The sequence below is a fragment of the Elaeis guineensis genome, chromosome 2, assembly GCF_000442705.2.
Source record: "Elaeis guineensis isolate ETL-2024a chromosome 2, EG11, whole genome shotgun sequence".
NCBI classification, from domain to species: domain Eukaryota; kingdom Viridiplantae; phylum Streptophyta; class Magnoliopsida; order Arecales; family Arecaceae; genus Elaeis; species Elaeis guineensis.
The window spans coordinates 126,062,152-126,088,145 of record NC_025994.2 but is presented as its reverse complement, the minus strand read 5'-3'; the positions used below and the strand labels follow the sequence as shown (position 1 = coordinate 126,088,145).

At 33.8% G+C, this 25,994-nt stretch overlaps 1 protein-coding gene across 9 annotated transcripts; it reads right to left on the bottom strand.

The window, feature by feature from the left end:
- Positions 1-1,910: 1,910 nt before the first annotated feature.
- On the bottom strand, positions 1,911-22,485 carry LOC105044587 (coatomer subunit beta'-1). 9 transcript variants are annotated; one of them, XR_012138287.1, is made up of 26 exons: positions 22,221-22,485; positions 21,919-21,939; positions 21,718-21,779; positions 21,495-21,549; positions 20,209-20,245; positions 19,799-20,124; positions 19,552-19,683; positions 19,321-19,469; positions 14,959-15,027; positions 14,556-14,706; positions 14,415-14,480; positions 11,827-12,015; positions 10,627-10,767; positions 10,466-10,540; positions 10,197-10,373; positions 9,996-10,087; positions 9,795-9,911; positions 9,226-9,340; positions 9,044-9,115; positions 7,617-7,813; positions 7,395-7,488; positions 7,102-7,208; positions 5,820-5,952; positions 3,513-3,921; positions 2,887-2,938; positions 2,347-2,763 (listed from the first exon to the last, which is right to left on the bottom strand). XR_012138287.1 is itself a non-coding variant. In XM_073251011.1 (25 exons), the coding sequence occupies exons 1-24, from the start codon at positions 22,221-22,223 to the stop codon at positions 3,763-3,765; spliced, it is 2,739 nt and encodes a 912-aa protein (XP_073107112.1). In that variant the 5' UTR covers positions 22,224-22,485; the 3' UTR covers positions 1,911-2,332; positions 3,720-3,762. The 9 variants fall into 9 exon arrangements, 4 of the variants coding, with proteins under 4 accessions (XP_073107112.1, XP_073107113.1, XP_073107111.1 ...); XR_012138288.1 differs by having other exon boundaries at positions 2,347-2,759; XR_012138285.1 differs by having other exon boundaries at positions 3,720-3,921; positions 22,221-22,484.
- Between the last annotated feature and the right edge of the window lie 3,509 nt (positions 22,486-25,994).

Below are 25,994 nucleotides of genomic sequence, written 5' to 3'. Positions count from 1 at the left end.
AAATAGATGACAAAGTATTTTTTAGAATGAAGTATTGAAGTCCAAACGATGACGTCTCAAAATGAAAGTAAGTTTGTGAAATACTACATCCATCGGATTCAATTTCATATGAGTTAAAAGTATAGGAACCGAATCGACCGTAGATAATTGATTTTTTTATAAACCTCAATCCGATTCTATCCGATTTATATTTGTCAACTGATTGAAACCGATGTTTATTGAGTCGGATTTGATGGATTTCTTCGTGTTTCGATTGTTTGCTCAGCCCTAGGCACCATTCACCTTATCCTTTGCTCACAAACATAGACAAAAGTACTATGGTAGCCGTTGTTGTCTTCTTCTTGGCCTAAGATCTCTGATGGGTTTGTCTTCTTTGTTGTCTTTTCTTTTCTTTTCATTTGTCTCCATAGCTTCTCCCCTAAAAAAAACTAGTAGGATAAGAACCCGCTAATCTGGGGTTTTCTGCTTGAGCTTGCGAGGGTTCTGCCATAGAGACAACTGAGAATTATCAAACTTTGGACACTATTAAGTCTGTCTTGGAGGATGATGATCTCAAAAGGATTCATAGAGAGTTTGGGATTCCAAAAAGCATAACCTTAAAATAGCCAGCTTCTTTGGCAAAATGACTTCTTCTCGAGAGAATTGAATAATTTTGTATGAGAAAGCACTAAGGGCGAGCCTTAGGCCCTCAATTTTTGAGATTTTTGCCGAATTGCTCGTGATATCAGCTTTGCCCTGCTCTTTTGTATGAGAAAGCACTAAGGGTGGGCCTTAGACTCTCAATTTTTGAGATTTTTGCTGAATTGCTCGCTTTAGCCTGTTCAACTCGTCCCCAATGTTTGATAGATGATAATTACATTTTTTTATTTCTTTTTACTCCATGGGATACCTCTTCACATTAAGATGTTCCGAGCATTCTTCCATATGAAGTTGTATCTTCAAAATAGAGATTGGTGATATATTTCTCTTTGAAAAGATATCACCCACTTCCCTTTCAGCCGTTCCTCCATTCATAAGTGGAAGGACCAATTCTTCTTTGCATTCTCCCACCCAAATAAGTCCTTGCTCCTTGATACTAGTTTACATGCATCATATGTGATGCGCTACCATTCAGGGGATGCCAATAAGAGAGCGAGCGAATGATAGATACTCTGCCCGTTGGACCATCCACTACGACCACAACATTAGATGGTTGTCATTGCTGCCAATCATTACAACATGTGATCACACTATTCTATAACCAAGTACACTATATCAGATAAAAATTAAAAATTAAAAATTAAAAAAAAATAAAACAGCAAAAGCAGCATTCCAAACATCATCTTAAGTGACTGGAGAAATTATCGGTTAGAACCCTCCTACCACATACAATTTATACCATCCAATAAAAAATTATCACATCATAAAAAAAATAATTTTTTTAATTTAAATTAAAAATTATCAGCTAATAATTAAAATAAATCTTTTCTCATCCACCAAGTTTGAATAATAGAGAATCTTTTTTCAATAATGAATAATATGATAATTATTATTGAATGATTCTAAATACATGTGGTAGAATGATTTTAACAATAATTTCTCAAGTGATTAATGTGATATGATGTAGGCCCTTGTGCCCCCTTACCAAAGAGAGGCCAAGCTACACCCATCCATTCCCCAGAAATCGAACCCTCTAATGATTTTTTTAAAAAATCCCAAACACAATAAAATCGGTACATTCATTGTTAGCTTTTTTTTGCTTCTCTGAATTTTATTTTTTTTAAAAAAAATTTGAAACAATGAAACTGGCAATAAAAAAATAAATCCACAATAAAAATGTCTAAATTAGTGATAAATAAAATTTTAATGCCAATACCTTGGTTCTCCGAAGTGAGATGCCAAAAGATCTTGATTCATCCAAGAATGTGCTCTTTTCAAAACTCAAGCTTATGTTAACATTGTTTGTCCACCCAAATTACTAATATCTCAAGAATGTGCCAATTGCATAATTGAGTGACTTGGTGTAAAGAATTATGCTTTGCATTTTCTAACCACTTTCTGAAAAAAAGAGAGGAAAAAAAAAAAAAACTCCGCTTTTACAAACCCTAAAATACTGAGCATGACAGATCAGCTCTTGACAATCCAGATGTGCCACAAACAGTTTTCCGCATCTAGGGCAACTCCTACCTTCCTAACAATGTCAGTAGTTCCGTGGAAGATGCAACTGGATTTGTTTGCAATAAGAACTGTGAAGTTCTTCAAAGCAATAGCCCCCATAAGCTGCTGCTATGAATTGTACAGTCAATGGAAGCCGCACACAAGTAAAAACCTTTCAGTTTCCCACATCCACAAGCTGGGGAACAAAAAGAAACATTAAATAGGCCTAGTTTTAATGCTTCATCATAGATAATCAACCAGTTCAGACTGAATAAACGTCTGTGTAGAAGCTAAACCAACATATACATAGCAACTTAATTTGACCTCTTATCCGTGAGCAAAAATGGTCTGTAATTACGGAGTTTGAACAACCAAAAGTCACCTATGCATTCAATTTTACCCCTTCCACCAAAGAATAAAAAAATCCAATGGAAAATGTGCTGCCCCTAACTCTCATTATATTTCTAGCTTTTCAACGGTACATGTAGAACCTTTTGACAATACACCAACAGCAAAAGAACTATCTGTACCGACCAGAAGTATATTTCCATTTACCCCTGCACTTTAGAGAATGATGAGAGACGGTTAAAGGATCTTCACCAACATGGTTTCCCCTTAGCAACCTGACTAGAAGGAGAGAAAGTAAAAGCTAAGACTATATACATAAGATTTTAGCAGCAATCAATGAATCCGGAGGGCATAAAAATACCAAAAAAAAAAAAAAAATCATGAATACGGTAGTTGACTCACGAGGAAAAAACAACCGGTCATCTTGTAAGCTCCCTACAAAATGGAGTAAGAACTGCCAATTCAGCAAATGATACAGGGTCAGGCTGGAAAGGTAGGTATTCACCAGAACAAAACATTTCACAAGAAAATATATGCAAGACATTTATAAGAATACGTCTTTGATTATAAAAAAAATAAAATAAAGTGGTACCACAACGACATGACATCCTTTAAAACAAATTCATCTTATCGCACCACTCACAAGTACACACTACTTAGATTATTCTGAAAATGTAGGGGAAAAGCCGACCATAAGTAGTTGAAAAACGCTGGATGATTATGAATATGGATTTATCATGTACGGAAAAATAATCCAGTTAATATCTGACAATATACTGTCGTGCTCCACTAATATAAATCAGATGCAACAGTGGAAGTTTAATATGCTCCCTACACTAACACAGCAAAATGAAAACATATGCTCCTAACCTTTACAAGCGCATAGAAAACATGATTATTTAGGTGAAAAGAAAGCTAGATGAGAGCACAAAACACATGCTGCAAAGCTACTTGTTGGCAACAACTTGAGACTACCAACAAATAATAAGAGAGACCAAATATGACCATGCCATGTCACACGTCACCACCTGAATATTTTCAAAGAAGTGGCAGGTTTGGGTCCCTCGTAGGAGTCTTCTGTTATCCACTTTCAGCTTTGAGAACAGGCCCCAATTCAGCCTTATCATGGACCCAAACCTTATTCCTTGATATTGCCAGCACTATAACTGGTAGTCACCACGCACTAGATGGACTAGATAGAAAAAGAGCACATTTAAAGAAGATTGATTGATCACCAGATAACAAAATTTGGATTTTACACTTGTCGAGTGAACTGCTTCAGGCCAACGGAGTCCCTTCATTATTTGTAACTAATTCATCATCACCCTCATTCCCATTAATGAAGATTGCACTGTCTGTAGAATCGTCAGCATCAGCTTCCACAGCTTCTACATGGCCATCCTCTTCTACATTCTCATCCATTACCTGTACATAAATCTAAATAAACTACAACATAAAGAAAGAATAGAATCTGGTGGGAGCTAAAAAAAAGGCATTAAGCACATAAAAAGTGAAAAAAAAGCATGAGCAGAACAAAATGTCTCAGATAGCAACTTGTCTCGGGTCTAGATCATCAAGCAGCTGGTCCCAACCATCAGGTCAGTTGGTCATGCACAATTTGTATTTAAAATATATCTAAAAAAAATCAAAAATATAAAAAGGCATGTACAGAATATTAACAAATTTTCTATATCAAAAATCAATCTGCAATCACATGGGTTTACATTCCGAACTACTTTATAGCTGCAGTAAAAATAGAAAATAATCAAATGGCATCTAATTTTTCCAATAAACTTGTAAGAAAAGTCACATATAACATAAACAAAAATTATAAGATATTTATACTTTTAATTATTTAAAATAATAAAGTTTTGAAAATATCAAAAAGAACAAAATAAAGTATATTCATTTTTTCCCCTTAAACTATCATCATTTTTTAAGATAAGAAAAAAGATTTAGTATAGAAATGTCATAATATATTTCACATCACTCCAATATGTACCTAAATAAGCACAATGAATCATCCCAACTCTCAGTCATCATTCACTGGCTTAAAGTTATTTGGTTGTACAGCAGTTCAGGGGTTGGAATCCAGCTTCAAGTGCAATTTTGAAACATGGTTCCTTTTTTTCTCCAAAAACTGGTTCACTTGTCTCCACCAGTCCTATTATGAAACTGAAGCATAGAGGATGCCGGTTCAACAGTTTTCCCATCTGACTGGCCAGTCCAGTCCGGGTTTCATAACTATGGTCATAATATAACAGGCCCAATGACAACTATTGTGTTGGATTTTTATGGATCCCTGAAGTGTCATTCATTTTGAAATATAAAAGATAGTTATTGTTTATTTTCTTATCTTAAGCTGAAGCTCTGGCTATACTCAGTTTTAATGCCAATTAGTTATTCCCCAGAATTTTAGAACTTCCCCATAAAGCAAAATGAAAACCTTTCATGTTCTTCATAGGCAAGATACCCAGAGTCTTGCCCATCTTCTCTGATACAATGAGGACGCACCCAGAAGTGTTCAAATCAGTTGAAACCGACAACCAACATCTGATCCACACGCACATGCGCACACAAGAAAAAAAATTGTCGGTCTTGAATGAAAATGCATTATTTGTAGAATGCAATCATGCTATAAATCTTGGCAATATAAATGCTGAGATCGAGAAAATTCAATGTTGGAAGAGTTTCATAAAGCAACCAAATATAACATATTGGCAATGCTAATCTTTCTATGATATAGCACAGAAGAGAGAGAGATATTAAAAAGATTAGATAAGATTTAAAGTTCTAGAAACTAGGGTTCCAGAATCCCTGAATGCAGGGAATTCTAGAGATAGAGAACATGGATTTGGTAACTCGCACTCCATCTCTTTTTTTCATCTTAATTTTATTTGTTTCTACTCATGTGCATTGCACATGCCTTTTGTTTGCACTGTTCTAGTGAATTTGCGCATCTCCCAAAGTAATAGCAACTAGTTCTTTAACCATCCAACCATGACTTTTTATGCTAGATAAATTAGTTTTTTTTTTAAAAAGTCATCTCTTAGTATTGACATTCTTGACACTCATATTGTTTTGGTAATTAACAGATATTTTTGTGGCAGAAATTCCAGCAATATCCTATCTTAGATGCAAACCGTGCATCAAACTCACTGAGCAACAACTAATGCATTAACCATGCAGTGATTATCATTTTAGAAGGACCTTGTTATAAGAATTTTCATTGATAAGAATTATTTTCTCAAAAAAAACTTATTATAAGAATGTTTGACAAGACAAGTGCAATATGCTGAGAATGGTGGCAGGGGATTCTGTAAGCACAACCATACCTCATGGCTAGAATCTCCATTTTCGAGTGGCAAATTCTCTTCACCAACTCGCATGCATTTGAATGCTTCCACTAGACTGATATTTGACTTTTCAGAGCAGCTTAGATATTCATTAGCAGGAGGATAATTACCCCTGTGGTAATGACAGAATATTTAATCAATACCAAGCAACAGACAAATTCTCATTAATTTTCAGAAATAGGACATCTCCTTAAAAATTAATTTGCACCAACTACCTACATGTTAAAAAGAAATTGAAAGAATTGTAGTCCTCAAATGGTTCAATTTGATTTTTAATTAAAACCCATACAAGTATTACGTATTCTGCTTGCAACTGACAACTCCAAGTGAAAAAATGGACAAGCATGTAACAGTATAGCTTTTGAAATTCTAATTACAGAAACACCCATACATACACAGCAGTTTGTCACATGAAATTAATGGTACTAAAGAATTTGCCAACTATCCCATCTAATTCTTGGTTATGCTTCAGGGAGGATCCAGCACAGTTTTATAGGGATACTACCATACATGCTTGGATGCCAGAAAGCTTTGTAATCTCTCTACAGATTAAACCATAAAGTGACAACTTGCTTGTAAGTACTTTGCCCTGACTGATCTATCCTCATAGCATGAATCATCATTCCCTCAACTAATAGGAACCTCAGCAAACAGCTAATAGATGAGCCACAGAATTTGGGTTGTACAAGAATAGCCCTAGAATGAAAAACAGGAAAAGAAACTATGATGTTGAAATAACCTACCTGAAACAGAATGTCAATGGTGTAGAAAGTGATGTTCCTAAAGTTTGCAAACAAATTATTGAGATAAAAATTCTGGATCCCAACTATGCCATCTTAAATGCAGAGTTGTCCTAATTTCCCTTGCATATGAAATAACTTGTGTTTCTAAGATAAGATAATAGAACTCCAAATAAACTGAATAAAATGCAACTACAGTAACAAAGAGGCCTATATTCTTAGAAAAATCTTCTTCCATAATTGTAGTTTTATGAGAAACTATGTTTACTGGTCCCGTACATAAATGTTTTGATCTGTCAGATAAAGGAATCAAGTGATGTAAATTGCTACTGACGCAAAATACATTAAAGCATGGAACCGCTTGTCACTATAATTGGTCATACTAATCTTTAGATGCAAAAGAATGCCTATGAAAGGAAATATTACAAAACAAAAACATGTACACTAAAATTGAACAAGTTAAAGAAAGAAATGAGGAGAAAAACAAAGAAAAGAACAAGCAATGATCAGGTTAGGGACACCTTTTCTGGGCAAGATTAGACTCAACAGCAAGAGCAACCTGCCAATCCTCAAATAGATTTGGATACTCTTCAGGATCCGCCAAAGACTCAGCCGCTTTAGGATTGACCTTCAGAGAAATAATGATAATCACAATCAAGAAAACAAATTGTGGCAGGTTAAACCTATGCAAACTAAATTCATGTATCAAATAAAGAGTGACAAAAATATTTATTTTTCTGAACCAACATGCAGTTTCAGGAATCCATTGGATTGAATCACCAATCACAACTTGAAAAAGTAAAAAAGAGGGAACCTTGTTAAGATCATTTTTCCAAATTGCAACAATCTCAGAGACTTTGCTGGGCAGGTAGGACCGTGCCATCAATGCTGCTTCAGGGGTACGATTGCTGTAAAAGAATTTAATTATATCATTATGTAATGAATACACTTTCATTAAATGCCCGAAATATTATATTATAGAGAACAATGAGATGAGGAACTGATAATTGAAATACAGAATATAATGCAGCATTACCTCTCCACCAATAGCTGAAGGCAGTCTTCCAACCTACCTAGCAAAAACAGACAAAGAAATGCAACATTGTTTTTCCCTTGCTCTTTAGCAAGAGATGCAAGTTTAGTTATTCCCTCAGCATCGCCAAGAGCAGAGTAAAGAAGCAATAAACCACTCAAATCCATTGCATGCGACAAACATTCCTCAGCCAGCTCTAACTGCAAGAAAAAAAGAGGGAATCACTTAAGAATGGAAAACACAAAATATCATTTCTATACCTTCTCAGCTTGAATAACTATTTCCTCCATAAGGACATGTAGCACCTAAGTAGCAACAACTCCAGCCTAAGTCAAGATGAAAACTCCAGATGATAACAATCTAAGTCATAAAATTCAAAATTTTATCCCCAAAAGGCATTGTTTTATCATCACAAGACAGAATATACAGGACCAACAAGTTCCATTTCATGATTGGCACTGAGAAGTAATATGGTTTTATGATGTCGAAATACCAGTTTGATCTATTAATTTTGACTGAAAGCCAATATATGTATAAGATAAATAAAGTCAGCTAACCTAAAAATACATCCATTTCCTACTGATACAACATATCAACTGGATGTTCAAAAATGATAGAAAAGCACTATGCTATAGTCTTCCATATCAACCATGTTACCAGTGTTATTTTTCCCATATGTGATAACTTTGAATGTTGTGAAGGAAAAACTGCCTCCAATTGAGTAGCAGTGCTAACATAAGCTTATGCACACTACAAGTGCCTCCTGTAAAACAACGACACTACCTCGTACAAGGGCATGCTGCCACCCATGATTGAATACACATATCCGTAACTTTCAGAGGATCATAAATATGACAGATTCACTGTCATTATAGGTGGGGTCCCTTCATGTATTTTGGCCCATGCATGTGAATAACAGCATGCCATTTTACCACAGGACAACCAAATCTATTCTATGCCTCCAGCTAACCCAGATTAGCAAGAAACATTGTGATTTCTGTTTTGATGGCCAATGTAGAAGGGCTAGTGTAAGGTGTGCACATGTCACTCTGCATCCTGATATCTGCTACACTGCCTCTAGGTCATTAGAGTAAAGATACAGTATTTCTTTTTCTTTTTTCTGAATTCATGGCTAATACAAAATTTCTAATAGTTGCCAAATTATTGATTTTTTAATTTATAAAATATTCACTTCATTTCTAGATGAATCTTATTAAATTACTACATTCTACAATACATTCAAATACTTGTGTTGTTGAACATGTCTTTAGCAGCATCCAAACTTCAACAAAAAATACATACCAAAATAGATTAAATTCATGTAGCGCCAAAACCCATCAAAACTGAAAGAGACACCAACAAATCATATAGAAACCTAATTTAGCAGCAAAAGTCAACACCACGTAAGAAAATCTCTACAGTTAGTGTACCTTTCCAGTAGACATAGCTAATTCTCCCAACTGTTTCCATTTAGATTCACTTTGCACTTCAAGGGCTATTGCCTGCAAAGCATATTTGTCATCAACTGAAAAAAAGGATTGCAAGATGGCTTGCTCATGTGTTGAACCATGAAATTATCTATGATGTAGACATTCAACATACTATTACATACCTTCGCAACTTCTAACCTCCCAAGCTGAATAGCCAGATCAAATTTGTAATTTGGATCAGTAGCTACTTCCAAAGCAGCCTCTAGCATGCCCCGAGACTCCAAGAAATGAGCTACACTGGCAATATAAATGTTCCAATTGAAGCATAGTTTAGAACAAGTTTACAAAAACTAGAAGATTAAGGCATTAGCAGGAGAAGAAAAGTTGTAAATTCAGGATGATAAAACTGACCGCAAAATGGCCAACCGACATTCATGCTATGCCAGAATAAAAGTCCATATTAAATTATCAAGATATGTTCAAAAGACTAATAGAACCGCTATCTGGCTATCTTTTGATTTCATATAAGGACCAGGCATTACATTCACAAACATCCCAATAGCCCCTTTGCAGAATAACAAAAATAACTCTTTTACATTTCATGCAGCGAGAAAAGAGTACTATGCTTAAGCATAAATTCAATAATGTAAACAGCCCTTTTTCAAAAAAAAGAAAAAAAAACACTATGTTCTGGTTGATTTCTAGTCTAAAGTAAGTAAACCTAAGATATTATACAAAAATATGGATATACCTATTGTGATGTTCCTTGGGAATTGATGGTAAAATTTCATTTGCATGCTCGAAGTCCCCACGCATCACAAGTGTTTTATATTCAATCAAACTGAGGAGTAAGGTGTACCCCATGACACTGCAAAAGAAAAGATTCATGAATCACAGCAATTCATTGCTATAAAGGACAGAAGACTCAACAAAAAGTGTCCAGTAAATTTACTTAAACTCCTTGTCAATAAGATACACCCGACTTTGACTAGCAAGATAACCAAGCAAGTACATAGGGCGGTCCAAGTGGAACATAGTGGTGACCTATAATTAACATAACAGGCAGCAACAGAACAATGAGTTATAAAACAATGTAGATACCAAATTTTATATTTTACATATACATCAAGACAAAGAACTTATCAGAATATACCTCACCACCAACACAATAGTTTAATCTCCAAGATGAATTATTGTAGATGAAACAGTCTCCAACCCATAGACCTGTCCGGACCCGCTCATTTGTTTCATGAAGAAGCTCAAATGCATCCTCAACACCTTGCTCATCCACTGCCTTTCCACTTTCCAGACAAGAAGAAACAGTATCTCTCTGCAGGAAAAACCTATGCTTGCATCAACCCATCCATGACATGAATGAATATACATGTGAGTATAAGAAAGTTTTTAAGCCAACAAACTTACATTATACTTTAGAATGTAAAATGATGTATCACTAGCAATTGTAACTAGGTCACCACTATCAGCCCAATAAAGATTCTGGAACAATCAATCATGAATATAATGAGTACCAGAATTGATGCAGTTGGAAAACACAAAGCTTACTTCGTAAAGTTTAAACTTACTTTGACATTCACATCAATCCGTCGAATTAATCTGCATTCAGCCCAATCATAAAAGCAAATAAAGTCATTGGAGCACATAGCCAGTAGAGTTCCCCCAAAAATACGTTCTGCTGAGAACGTAGGCCGTATACTTTTCTTTTCCTGAAATATGAAAAATTTCAATCTCAATTCCAATATTGATAAAACAGAATATAACACTGCTGCTTGCAATTCATGATCATATTGTTTACAATTATGATGATAAGCAGACATCTGTGCAAGCATACACTTGTCAGTGTCATAAACACCATACAGACCATGAAGCACCTAATTGATGAAGGGTATCTCTATCTTGAATTATTCGGAAGTACTTGATAGATGAGGCAAAACATCCTATCAGAACTTCATTCAAAAAATAATTTAAAAAAAAAAATTATCAGAACACAGATTCGTGGGACCAGGAGTACAAAACTATGAGGTAATACAAATCACAATCTGGACATTATGCCAGTTAAGCATTCACCTGCATCCAGAAATGATACTAATATTCTAAATAGTAAATATAGTGATGATATGTGTGTGTGTGCATGAGTGAAGACACTGAAGTAAAAATGAAATAATATAAGTGCCATAGGCAGCAGATCCCAAGAAATAAATAAAGACCTAAAAAAACAGATCATATCCATGGAGGCAGACATGCAGAAAACAACCACTAAACAAGATAAACGAATTTAAATTTTTAATTCTTGATTATTCAAAGAAACTGGAAGAGATAACATACAAACTTTGGTGTCATCAATACCTCTACAACAATGCTTTTGCACTATATTTTACATGAAAATATAGATGTTGCCTTATGTCTCCGATAAATGGTGTTTCCTTTAAATAGGACTTCCTGACCATCAAATAGCAATGGGATTGACCAATCTCCACCACCCACCCTCAAAAAAACGAAAAAAAAGAAAAAGAAAAATGATAATACTGATAAAACTAATTCTTGAACTTCAAGAGAAATAACAGTAGTGTAATATTTAGTGGGAAGGAGAATCTGAGGCTCATCAAAACACAATATGACAGGTTTAGAAACAAAGTTCAGCTATGTTTAAGCAAGACCTTGCAGTAAAAATAGATAAATGGAACAAAATTGCTACAGAAGCCAGATAATTTGGCGCTATGCAACATTTCCTCATTATGGGAGAAGAGGCTACATCTAAGCCAAACCTGAAAGTTCTTGCTGAATATCTTAATTCTTGAAGTACTTTCCCTAACTGCATACTCTCCATCAGATGACCAGACAAATTCCAGAGCAGAGCCAAACGATCTATTTCTCCATGCCAAAGCAGTATATATAATGTATTCTCCATCTCCACAGACAACAACAAATCTTCCATTCGGATTGTGCTTCAGGCTCTGAATAAAATAAATTCAGTAAAAAGTACACATATGTATATCGAATAAAAATCAGAGCATCCAAAGTTCTAGAGACAGGAACTATGCACACATTATCTGTTATATACTGAATCAGCAGTACAGAAAAATCAGCAAGTAAACTTTCTGGTCAAAAACAAATATTTCCTAGTTTCCAAAAAATAACCATATTCATTTCAACAGTTAAAGCTAATATCTATTGCTATCTCATGGTAGGTGGTGGACCTAATAAAGAGCCTTATGCTAGCCAAAACTATTTGCAAAATAGGCATGGACGAGAAGTAAGCTATTCAATCAAACCATCTTATGCCCATTTTCTGGCATAGGCTATTCTATCTCTATCTTGGAATAGGCTTATGCTCATTCTTTATGTCCATTTCACCATAGGTTGCACCTCTGAAATTAATTTTATATTATCCATTACGTTATATATATTATATATAGCATTACTAGCCTGTTATATGCAATAATACAATGTAATATAACATATATTATATAGAGTATCACTAGCATAAAATACTGTTATTCCTTTTGTAATGTAATAAAATATTATGATAATATACAATCATAATACAATATTATAATATTATATTATAATGTATAATATTATATTATAATATATAATATCTAAACATAACTTACTATTATAATATAATCATGTTCAATGATTCATATTAAAGTTTTAAATTAAATTAGCGAATAACAATGTCATAACATTATATTATTACAATATATGATATATATAATATATAATGTTATACTTTAATATTGATATTATATTTAAAATATTAATATTATTATATAATCTAATATAATATAGCAGGCCAAGGGTAGTTCTGTCATTTCAAAAAATTGATACTTTATTCCAATTTTCACCTTAATCTAAAAATTTTGACAACCAAACAGTATCTGGCACAAACACTTGGCATAACTATGCCACCAGGCATGGCTTTCATTATTCCCATTTTCCTTGTGCTCCTACCAAATGCCACCAGAGTTTTTCTAACTAAAGTGTACAAGGCTATCGATTGTCTTCACACTGTTATTTGAAATTTAATGCCAATTATAAAAACTTTATTTAAAATGCAACATTACTTATAAATATCTAGACTCACCGAAAGACTTCATACACAAAGTCAACATCTCATGGGGATGTACTGTGAACTTGGGACACACAATATAGGCACTCACAGTAAGTGCCTACATCAAGTCTGCTTGCCCATTGAAGCCCCATCCACACCATTCCCTCCATTCAAGCTTTTAGGATGCGTTGTACAACATTTGCAACTAGGGTACAATTTATGTGCCAAAGGTCTAGCTAGCAATTGAAAATAAACCATATCATATGTACCCAAAACAGAAGGAAAAAAGACACATCATGCACGAACACTCAAAGCGCAGCAAAGAAAACTACGGAGAAGATAACAGAGTATAATGCTAAGACTTCTAGAGTTGCCAATAGTATGTTGGACGCTAGATCCCAAACTACGTTACATTTCTAAAAGAGAAACTCCTACAAACTCATTCAGTTGAAAACTTTAGTGTTATACTCAATCTCCTATCTAGATATTTGGCAGATAAAATTTTGATATAGAGCACCATAATGATCACCTTATATGGTAGATTATACAAATGTCTTAAACCCTTTAATTAACAAAAAATGTCACATTATAGTTCAGGCATCTTCTCTGAAGCTAAATGGCTAATATAACAAATAAGTACTTCAGATATTTGCTGCCTATTGAATTTCTAATGAAATCTTAATTTACTTGGAGTCCAACTGCAAAGTCCACTAAAATAACAGATAAAACTTCTGTCTCACAGAAGGGTTTCTCTGTTCTGCAAAAAAAAAGTACAATAGTAAGTGACAAACAAGGACTTAAAATGTCATACCATTTAACAAGTCATTTCTATAGCTCCAATAAGCACAGAGCTTAAGCAGTTGTCGGCTTGTCGCAAAAATTACAATGCAATGTTTTATAGACAAAAAGAAGTCGTGAGGTCAGATGTTTATAGAGAGGCTTATAACAAAGCTTTCTCTGTTCAGAACTAGCAATATTATATTATTATTCCACATGAACGTCAAATGAGGTAATTTAAATTGGTTATTGCCACTCTGTCTTTCCAATAAAATATTTTTTTTTCTTAAGTGATCTTCTTCTTTGGGGTTAAGCAAAGAGGCGCTGAAGCCACCCAGGTTACAATCTTTTGAGGTAGACGCCTTGAGAGTCTGCCTCAGCAAGGCCTAACAGGCTCCATGGAAATTAGAAGACCAGAGCATCAATCACCATACCCATTTTCTGACTAGTTTAAAGGTCACGGAAAGAAAATTCAACAATGAAAAGTGGCACATGCAACTGAATACTGTAAAGCAGGCATACTTGTGGATAAAGATCACAACTCCCCAACTCCTTCACAGCCAAAGGCAATCTTTCTCCATCCGTCACCTGAAAGAGTTGATCCTACATCTCAGCCAACTCCCATAGGATATAGAGCAGATTCTATATAAATATCATGCTAACCTCAAAGTCTGCACCAATTGTTTTTATGTTTACAGTTTGAATCTCATTATGCTTAGCCCATATGATTTTCCCACTGCTGTCCATACTAGCAACAGGCACTTCACGGCCAATTTTTATCATAATGGTTCCTTCATCATAACCAATTACGACCCTGCAATTACAATCATCAGTGCATTTAAACGAGAAAATGACAATAAAGTCACATCAGTAAAGAAAAACTACTAGGTTTTCAAAACCAATGGAAGGACAGAAATTTCACCACATACAGATTTAAAACAGATGTAGAAAAACTACAATATATGATGATCCAGGCCAAACCTAAATGATTATAATGCCTTCACAAGCCACTCATACCATAAGCATAACAATCAAAAAAGAAAGAATTGAGCTTTGATACATTTACCTCCTTGATCCTTTTATGTATCCCACTGCCCAAACTCGTTCAAGTCCATAATTTAGTGTGTTCTCGAGGCTGAAAAATGACCGGAATCAGAACGAAACCAAGGAGGAAAACAACATCAATCAGATACCTTAGTTCCTCAACCAAAAAGCAAGACTAGCGTAGCGCACCATAATCAGGTCCTTAGAGAAAAAACATAAACATAAAAATGAATATATCTAATGTCATTACCAACAATATTTCATCTGTATCTACGTTATCAAATCATTCTCAACTTGAAATATAATGATGAATGCTACAAATGCTTTTGATCAATATAAAGGTGAAAAGAAAAAAGTAGCAAAAATTATTCACAGCTGAAGTCCCTCAAATGCAGAGGTAAGCTATGGTTTGAACACCCATAAACATTTGGAACAATGAAGAAACCAGTGGACACTAGGTTCAGCAGTACCAGCCATCTCACCAGGTCAACTTAAAAACTCAAAATCCAGTGAACATATTACCAGGAAGTGGCAGGCACTAAAAAGAATGCTGATGCAAGAATGCAGTGAAAGACAGGTTCCTACTGGTACCTGATGATCTGCCAACAACATATAGTCAAGACCTTCAAGGGCATGATTATGTTATCATTGACATGGTTAACTTGTCATTTATTTTCTTCCTTTTCATTTTCAAAATAGATTGCAACATCAGCAAATCAACTTATCTTTGTAGAATAATCATTTCATGGATCACCAGTTGCCGGTTTCTCCAAGTAGTATTTTGTGAACAATTTTTACTGGGTGACAGTATTAACTTGCAAGAAGATTTAAGATCCTAAGTATTTATCCTTTGCTATAAAAATTGAAACAGTGGGATGGCAATGGGCAGGGTACCCATAGAATTTGTCCTACCCGTATCCAAACCCGTTTAAAATCTTCCTACCTGAATGCCTCCCAAACCTGATTACAAACTTAACCAAAAAAAAATCTCCAACCCATCCCATTTAAAACTGGTATACCCGACGGGTACCCGAACCCACACGATTATCCTTTATTCGGGTCGGGTCACTCAGGTACCCAAACCTGCCTGGCCAAAATATCATGAGAACATAACTCCATAAATTGAAAATTTTGCAGCCAAAGAAGAATCCTTTCGATCAAAAATCCCCAAACCCCAAATATCATGCTTCTACCAAGATTAAGCTCTCAAAATCTCAAGGAACTAACTCACACCGCCACAACTCGCACAAAATCCCCAATGCTTGAGAAAAAAAACCCAACTGAAACCTAAGAAATCGCTCCAATCTCCCTCAGGTGCTCTACTTCCTCAAAGATCTCAAAAAAGATAATGAAATGAAAAGAAAAAGAAGCAAAAAGACAACCAAAAAAAATCAATCTATGTTTTAATAATTTTTTCCGTCTATCCATTGATCTCGTGGATTTTTCCTATGTCTTCCCTAGTATTTCCTCTGGCTTTACGTCCTCAAGAGCCTCAATTGCTTAGGAGGCTTGGAGCAGAGGCAATTTTGCAGCCAAAGAAGGATCCTTTCGATCAAAAATCCCCAAACCCACAAAATATCATGATTCTACCAAGATTAAGCTCTCAAAACCTCAAGGGACTAACACACACCACCACAACTCGCACAAAATCCCAAATGCTTGAGAAAGAAACCCAATTGAACCTAAGAAATCCCTCCAATCTCCCTCAGATGATCCCCTTCCCCATAGATCTCCAAAAAAGAGAATGAAATGAAAAGACAAGGAAGCAGAAAGACAAAAAAACAAAAAAGCTCAATCTAACAGTGGGAAAAGTTCTTACCTTTTAATTTTTTTTCCATCTTTCCTTTGATTTCGTGAATTTTTCCGATGCTTTCCCCTGTATTTCCTCTATTTTTTTCCATCCTCAAGAGTCTCAATCAGGTGGGAGGCTTGGAGCGGCGGCCAAATAGGGAAGCTAGACGACGGCTATGGTTTTGTGTTGGTATTTATATATAAACAGGTTCAGATAGAGGGTACCAGAGAGGTAAAATCCAAACCCATCCGGGTTTTCATTTTAAATCCCAAACCCATCCCAATCCCTATAGGATATTGCTAAACTGGTCCCACTGGGGTTTGGGATGAATCAGGTACCAGGAAAACCCGCCCAATTGCCATCCCTGGCCTCAAACATATTCCTATATTATATTCAATAAAAGCATAAACTTCCACTTTCCATCCTATGACAACTATAATTGACCTATCAATCAGCAACTACATTCTTGATTTCCTTCCAAAGCCATCCTTCTTGCTTCCATTAGTGCATGATATACTGATCAATGGTACAGTTTGTATTGTTTGGTTCTGATAGGCTTAACTTTAACAAGCTTGACCCCTTATGTAATTTGATAGAGATATTCAACTATCAGTACACCACTATTGATTACCATCACATTTATCTTTCAAAAGGTTTCATCTTCATATGCATGATTTCCCCATGCATAAGTTATCAAATAATAGCATTCCACCCAACCTTTGCTATCACTCTACATGGCTAATATATCCCCAGTTTGCATCCCAGTTATCTCAATCATTCATATTGATAATATATACATGTTTTTTGAGATATAAAGTGTGTGTGTGTGTGTGTGTGTGTGTGAGAGAGAGAGAGAGAGAGAGAGAGAGAGAATAGGAGGGGCAGATGCAGAGCCCTAAACACAGTAAACAATGTGAGGAAGCTCCAGGATCTAAAAGATCCATCACACAACCACATTCTAATAGCAATAACTAATGCATGAGAAAAGAATAAAAGCAAAAAAAAATAGATCTATGTGGCACCACAATTGATGCTATCGCCAAGGTTGAAGAGATATGAGAGTACTCATTAAAATAAACATAAAGGGTGAGATGGAAATCCCAAGGATAGACAAAATATACTAGAAGATGACTGACTCAACAGGTGCCTAAGCATATACAGCATTTCGCCAAATTATACCAGCCAAATATTACTCAAATGGGATTCACTAGCTCATTACTTTGATATGGTGTGAAATAAGTCTGATTTTCAACACCTTTTTTACTAAAGAGCATTTCCCATTCATTTAAAGGCTTGTCCTAGAATGGAAGAGACACATCAAGACCAATAGCAGATATAATATTGTCCTCAACATACAGCATATCATACCAAAGCGGACAGGCATACCGTACCATACCAATTCGATACTGATACATGGTACATAGGGTGTACAGGCACTTGGTAGGCCAAACCAGCCCCCACATCAAGCATGCCAGTACAATAACAGGATGGCACCATTATAGAGCCAGACACTAAGACGGCAAACCTTGGTTGTCGTCTAAATGCCACAATAGCAACTACAAGCCTCATTCTTCCTCCATCTAATTTTGTCCATAATATGTTTACTCACTCCAGCTCCCAAGTTGTCCTTCACATATAAAACCATTGGTGATTCTTAGGTTTTGTTCATTTCCAAAAGGCCTCTGCCAAAGGCCACCATTTCAATCCCAAAATGAAGAAAGTAATGATTAGGCATCAGTTCACCAACAAGCTGAAAACACAGGGCGATCGATCCTAGTCTGGTATAGAGAAATAAAGCATTCAGCCTTCTGGAAGCAACAGTTCTACCAAACGAACTTAGAAAATGCAAAGTAGAGACTGGTATTTTTTAATAAAAAATATGAAGGGAATAAATGAACGTATAGAAATAAGAAAATACATCTGCAGCACACTTCCTTTACAGACTTTCAACTTAACAATACTAAAGATAAGGATTTTAGTAAAACACCATTAGCAATATACTAAGTAAAAAATTAGCAGATTATAATAAAAATAAAGAATATATGTTACATATGCCTTGCACAAGGCTCAAGTTCTATGCATGTCATACATCACTTGTGTAGACAAAAGTTTGATGACTGTTTTTCAGGTTCAATCTTGGACTTATTGTCCAAGCCTTGGATACACATCCAATTCCCTATTCAGATGTTAAAAACTTGTCTCCCCTTTGAATAGATTCATTCCATCTAAGGAATCTTGGAGGTTCACTAGCATGAGCTGGAATGAAATAATTGATAATATAGGGTGTTCCTATCCACCAACTAGCCTACTACATTTCATGGCAGGTCTCATTCTTGTATACCACTAATAATAAAAGTGGTCATGTCAATTTGAGAGTGAGCCTTAAATATCGACTCATTGAAGAAATCATATAGATGGAATAAGGCTTGTCATCAAAGAAATAGGCTATACAAACAATGTAATGTGTGACATGAATAATCTCTTTTACAGAGACTATATTGAAGTTAGCATAAAGCACAACAATACTTTCACGATAAGAATGCATAGGTATCAAGAAGAGAATGATCATCGTTCAGGTAATAAAGAACTTACCGATAGGTAGTTGCATGCCATATCCTAACAGTTCCATCTTCAGAACCCGTTATTATAATTGGCAGCTCAGGGTGAAAACAGACAGCTGAAACATTGTGTGTATGGCCTTCCAGCGTTTGAACACAACTCTTGGTTTGGTAATCCCAGACCTGATAGCATAAAATCTATCATCAGGAATGTGTCAAAGTAAACTAAAGACATAGCCCAGCAATGCAGAATTATGTAGCAGACCTTTGCAGTATGGTCATCAGAACCAGTAATCAGATATGGCCTATCACCACCAGTAAAGTAATCAACACAATTTACTCCTTTGGAATGGGCATCTAATGTAAAATTTGGGTCTGGTGAACCAAGATTCCAAATCTGGAATATAAATTTGGTAGAAAGCTTAAGTAAAGTGAAATACGATGTTAAATGATGGCCAAAACATAATATTGACTTCACCAATGTAGAAAAAAATAAATAAATGAAGTGAGACCTTTATCGTACGATCAAGGGAGGCACTTGCGAAAGTATTGGTGTCTTTTGGATTAAAAGTGACTTGCATCACATAGTGAGAATGTCCTTCAAAAATCTGAGTACACATCCAACCTTTCTCCCAGTCCCAAAGCTTTATCAACATGTCATCAGATGATGACAGCACATATGGTAGTGTTGGGTGGACAGCCACACACCTAATGTAATCTGTGTGTGCTTCAAAAACTTTAACTTTGTCCATTGTATTATAATTGTACACCCGAATGAACATATCATCTGCTCCAGCAACAACCCACTGTTTGCGTGCTATAAATTTTGCTGATCGCACTGCAAAGTTAACATGTAAACTTTTAAGCAGACTGTACTTTTAAAAAAAAAAAAAAAGTTATGTAAATGAGAAGATCAACATACCAGGTAATTCAGTCATCTCAAAAGAGTTCACAATAGTCTGTAATAAAAACAAAAAGTTTAAATCAACTTAATCAAAAAGAATAGCAACAAATGACAACTGTCTAATGACTCTTTTAAAAGCAATTTTCTAATAGTTGATAATGTAAATTTTAATGCAAAAAAAAAAAGCACTAAATTGGTAAAAACAGCAGAACTCTGAAGGTGGCAATCATATGTATGTGAAACCTTTTCTTCTTGTGTTAAAAGTGTGGGGGTGGGAAGGGGCTCTAGAGAAAGAGGGTGGACAGGACAGTGAGAGCAACAAATGTCAGGATGTTAGAGAATAAGAGAATTTAACAAGTCACTACAATATGGAAAGGAAATGTGAAGGACAAACAGGAGGGTGTTCCGTGGAGTTGGATGTTAAAATTTTGTAATATTTGCTTCTATTCTTGGGGCAGACTGATTCTAAATTTAGAAAACAACATAAGCGACACATTAGCTAACTTATTGACTCCTTTAAATCCCTCTGTCTTTTTTTGAGAAATTAATGAAGCGTCTCTTGCACACGTGTGGAAATTCATTTTAATCAGAGAAGAAGCCACTATCAGGACAAGTAATTTTTACCCAGAGAGTCGGCTAAAAATGTACAAAGAGCTCCAACCACCAGACATCAAGGACAAGAATTAACTAACAAGCTGATCCTAAACCTATCCTACAGATATTGAGTCAAGCAATTCCTTTCTGTCTTCATGAATTATTGGTGAACCAATCCAAGTGAATTTGATATAGGAACATGTCAATCCAAGAACCACATAAGAAGAGTGAGATGATGACTGTATCAATGGTTATATAATTTAGCAAACACATTGCTATATACATACACATACATACATATATATACATGCATACAAATATATAGATTCGGCACCTAACCAATGACATGATTTAGTATGATGTTAAATCTGATAACAGAGGACCAACATGTCTCATCTTCATATAATTATTTTAATGCACAAAAGTATTGGAGTTGCATTATTAATAATATTTTTAAAAATGATGATGACAATTTGTTCAGTAATAAAGAAGCATAATATTCAGCATCAGATCATTATCATGCAGTATGTTCCTTAAGTGATCAAAATTGGTTTTAGAATAGGAAGCAAAACATAGCTGTTATTAAGTGTTTGTCTCATCAAGAGTAGCAGCAAATCCTGCCATTATGCATCCACCATCTCATGAAATTAGAAGATGGAGGTTACATGAGAGAAGCTAATGGAAAAGGAAGAATTAGAAAAGTTACTTGCCTGTGTTTGGTAGTTCCAGATGCAGACACTTCCAGAATAAAGACTTGCAAGAACCCTGCAGTAAGAATTATAAACAAGCAGGATTATCAGTTACGAAAACCTATAAACAGTTTGCTTAGATTTACAAAGAATGCAAAACAAGCTATGTAAGTATAAGAACACCAAAATTAGATGCAAATGTACAAAATAATCATCAAGCACAATTACTGAGACATCCGATTACCATGGCTCTGTTGGATGCAGATCCACAGATTTTACTCTTTCTGACCTTTGAGCAAGTTTCCTCTGATTCATAGATCATCATAAGCAGCTTTAGTATAAGAAATTCAAGAACTAGAAATTAAAGATCCAACTAAAGGACAAAGAAATGCATAAGATCCAAATGATTTATTTTAAAATATTCACAAGAATCGATAAGAAGTACCTTGATTTCTAGTCTGAGAGGCTGCAACAATCGCCAAGGCCACAAACAAATCAAGAAAAGAGAACAAAGAAAAGAAAATTCGTCAGCTATCACTGGAATCCTAGATCTCAAGAAAACCCAAAGTCATACCAGATCCAAACCCATAAATCGGTACAAGAACTACAAATGAATGAAAATTCGAAGAATTTAAACATGATTCAAACAGCTCCTCGACAGTTCCTAAATCGAAGAGATTTGGACCAGATCTAACCTTTCATCAAGCAAGAGAGGTGATTCAAGAGACGCCAGTTGAGAGAACTTACCATCTTGGCCTCCGAAGCCGCGACGCGATCGAGAGGCGCGGGGCCACGGGCAAATCCAAGCGGATCAAGAAACCAAAAACCCTAGAAATCTAGGGTTTGGGAAGGCCGAGAACAGGAGGGAAGAGGGGGAAAGCTGAGGATCGCCGAATCTTCTTCGATGACGAATAAGAAAGGAAAGATCGAGGAGGAGGTAGAAAGAGAGATGCTTCCGCTTCGGGAGCAATGAGAGCAACGAGGGACGGGAGGGACTGTTCGCAAGATTGGTAACCGAGAACAACGGGGAGAATAAAAGAAAGGACATGGAATTTGATAAAATTACGGAATCACCGGTCTTACAACTAATTCTCATTACCCACTCCCCGTGCGGTAAACTTTAATGCTTGAAAGGGATTTTATTGAATTACAGCATGTGCAGCAGACGTGTCCACGCGTTTATATGTGTTTTTTTTTATATACATACTTACATACGTGTGTGTGTGTGTGTGTATAGACACACACACACTTCTACATATATAAAATTATATAAATAATCTCCTAAAGTTTGTTATTTACATATAAATCTTCTTAAAATATTATTCTTCTAAATATATAAAATTATATAAATATTCTTCTAAAATTGTTAATTTACATATAAATCTTTTTAAAATATTTATTTTGTATGTATATATTTTTTTATTTTGCACATATGTACCTATAGTATCTAATATAATTAAAAAATAAATAAAATATCCTTACCAGTAGATATATAAAAAGAAAAGTTTACAAAGATACATATACAAATAGCAACCACTACAAGAAAATGATCTTTTTGCGATGATTTTTTTTGCGACGGAAATTGTTTCGTCGCCAATAAGCCTATTTGCGATGTATCAAAATTTTCATCAATAAAAAAAATATATTTACAATGCTTTAATAATTTCATCATCAATAAAGAATATTAGCGACAAAAAATAAAATTTCATCGTAAATAAAAATTATTTTTGATAATTTTTTATTATAAATAATAAATTATTATTTAAATTTTAAATATTCAAATATTAATGATGAAAATATTTTCATCATAAATAATTCAAATTTTTACGAAGAAAAATATTTTTCCGTCACAAATAACTATTATTTATGACTAAAAATTTTTATCACTAATATTTAAAGAAAAATAAAAAATATCAAATATCAAATATTATAGATTATTTATGACGTAAGTTTTCAGCCATAAATAATTTAATTATTTATGATAAAAATTTTAGTTCTGTCGCAAATAAAACTTATTAACGATGAAAATTTCATCGTTAATATTTAAAAAAGTTAAAAAATTTAAAATTTAAAAATTAAAGATTATTTATGATAAAAAAAACATGTCGTAGATAATCAAAATATTTATGATGGAAAATAAAAATTCTATCATAAATAATAGATTATTTATGATGAAAATTTTTTATCATAAATAATGAAAAAAAACTAAAAATTTAAAAATTATAGAATATTTATGATTAAAAAGTTACATCGTAAATAATCTATTTTTTATGATAGAATATTTATTTTTTATCAAAAAATTACTGATTATTTATGATGAATATTTTTTATTGCTAATATGTAAAAAATAAAAAAATTTAATTTTCAAAAATGATACTATTAGCGATGTAAAAAAATTTTATCGTAAATCATCAAGCATATTTGCAACGAAAGCAGATTTTTCTATCGCTAATAAACCTATTTTAAAAATTTAAAAATAAAAAATAATTTGTGATGAAATTTTTTTATCTTAAATAATCCACTATTTGTGACGCTAAGTCGATTATCTATCGCAAAATCGTTGCTTATTTACGATGAATACTTTTCATCGTCGATATTTAAAAAATAAAAGAATTTAAAATTTCAAAAACTAGATTATTAGCAATAAAAAATATGAACTCTCTCATTAATGCTTTTTCTTATGATGAAAAATTTCGTCACTAATATTTAAAAAATTTTAAAAATTTTAAAAAACTTTTTTTTGAAAGATATTTAGATATATTATAATAAATTTTTTTATATTTATAAAAATAAATATTAGATAGTTTTTAAAAAATAATATGTGCACAAAAAAAGTATGTAGAATATTAAGATGAATATGTAGTAATATAAGAAAAAAATAGAACTAAAATAAAGTTGTTTATAAAAAAATAAAGATAACATGATAAAGTTTAGAGAACAATAATTTTAGATACTTCAGATATATAGAATACAGGCCAAAGTATATATGCATCCATACAAATCAGTGATTTATATATAAAAATATGGAGGTACATCAAACAACATATAGATGGAGTGGTAAGAAAAGAATTGATATTTAATATCTCTAAACTAAGTAAAATGAAGAAAAAAGATTTATATACTCGATCCTAATGAGTTTGGAATCATAGCTTAGTTGAGTTAAAGTAAGGTGAGTTGTATATTTATAAAAATAAACATGATGTTACTTCTCTATAAAAAAAATAAATATTAATATAGTACAACGAGAAGAGTTTTTTATATTGTTAAATTTTTTGATATAATAACGTGAATTGAACCCTTTACGATTCTTATCAATAATTGACTTAAATTATGATTTATTTTAAATTGAGTATTTTATCTCTAGCGATAGAGTTATTTGTACTAAAAATATTTCAATAATTGCATGCAACTTTTAGTAGATTAGTAATTTATAATAAATTTATAAACAAAGCTAAACCTTTTGTAGGAACAGTAATGATTGTGCATCTACTTTAATAAATAAATTAATTATTTTTTATAATACCACAATAGCCATGCACTTATATTTATATATAATATATATAAATATATCTACACATCAATTTAGCAGGACCTGATAAGTCTTTTGAAAGAGATTCTAAATTATTATATATATTATATAAAATTTTAAATATATATATTTAAATATATTATATATATATGTATATATATTATTTTTCTATGGAAGCATCACATTGCTCATACTTTTTTTCATCATAATTTTTTAAAAAATGAGAATTTTTTTCAGTAATTATTAGTGAAGAAACAACTTTTCTATTGCTAATAAATTAGTTGATGATGAAAAATTTTTATCGTAAATAATTTTTTTATTGAAAATTTTTTTTTATTGAAAAATATTTTGGTAGAAACTGTTAGTGTCGAAAAATTTTCGTCGTTAAAAAATTATTAGTGACAAAATTTTTGCTTTCATCGCAAATAATATTTTTGGGAGGAAAATATTTTTTTCAGCGAGAATTTTTTTTTTTGGCGAGAACTATTAGTGACAAAAATTATTTCAGTCGTTAATAATGTTATTAGCAATAAAAAAATTTTATTTCAATATAAATTATTTTTTTTAATTATTAGTGATGAAAATTTGTTATTAGTAATGAAAATAAAAATTTATTATTAGTGACGAAAATTTTCGTCGCTAATATATCGCGTCCCGTCAAGTCCCATCTGATGCCCCCCCACTCTGATTTCGCGTGCTCCCCCCGGCATCCCCCTCTCTGCTCTGCCCCCTCTCCCAACTGCTGCGTTCGCCGTCGTTGCCATCCTCCCTCGCCGTCCGCCGATAAGGTAAGTTGTTTTTCTTTTGGTGTGTTCTTAGGCCACTGGTGGGCCATCGGGGATGGGGGAGATGCCGATGGGGATGGTGTCGGGTCGAGCCGTATTCGGGGATGGGGCCGGGCCGACGGCACCTGCGTCCACTGTCGGTAATTATTTTTATTTTTTTTTATCTTTTGTCTGGCCATCGAGTTGGCGTGGATGGTGTTGGGGCCG

Excerpts from the sequence above, each read along its gene's own strand:
- LOC105044587 (XM_073251011.1), bottom strand. Across the intron at positions 19,470-19,551 it reads CTGATGACCATACTGCAAAG|GTCTGGGATTACCAAACCAA; the intron begins GTCTGCTACATA and ends TTATGCTATCAG. Across the intron at positions 15,028-19,320 it reads TGGCATGCAACTACCTATCG|CCTCGAGAACACACTAAATT; the intron begins GTAAGTTCTTTA and ends GTCATTTTTCAG.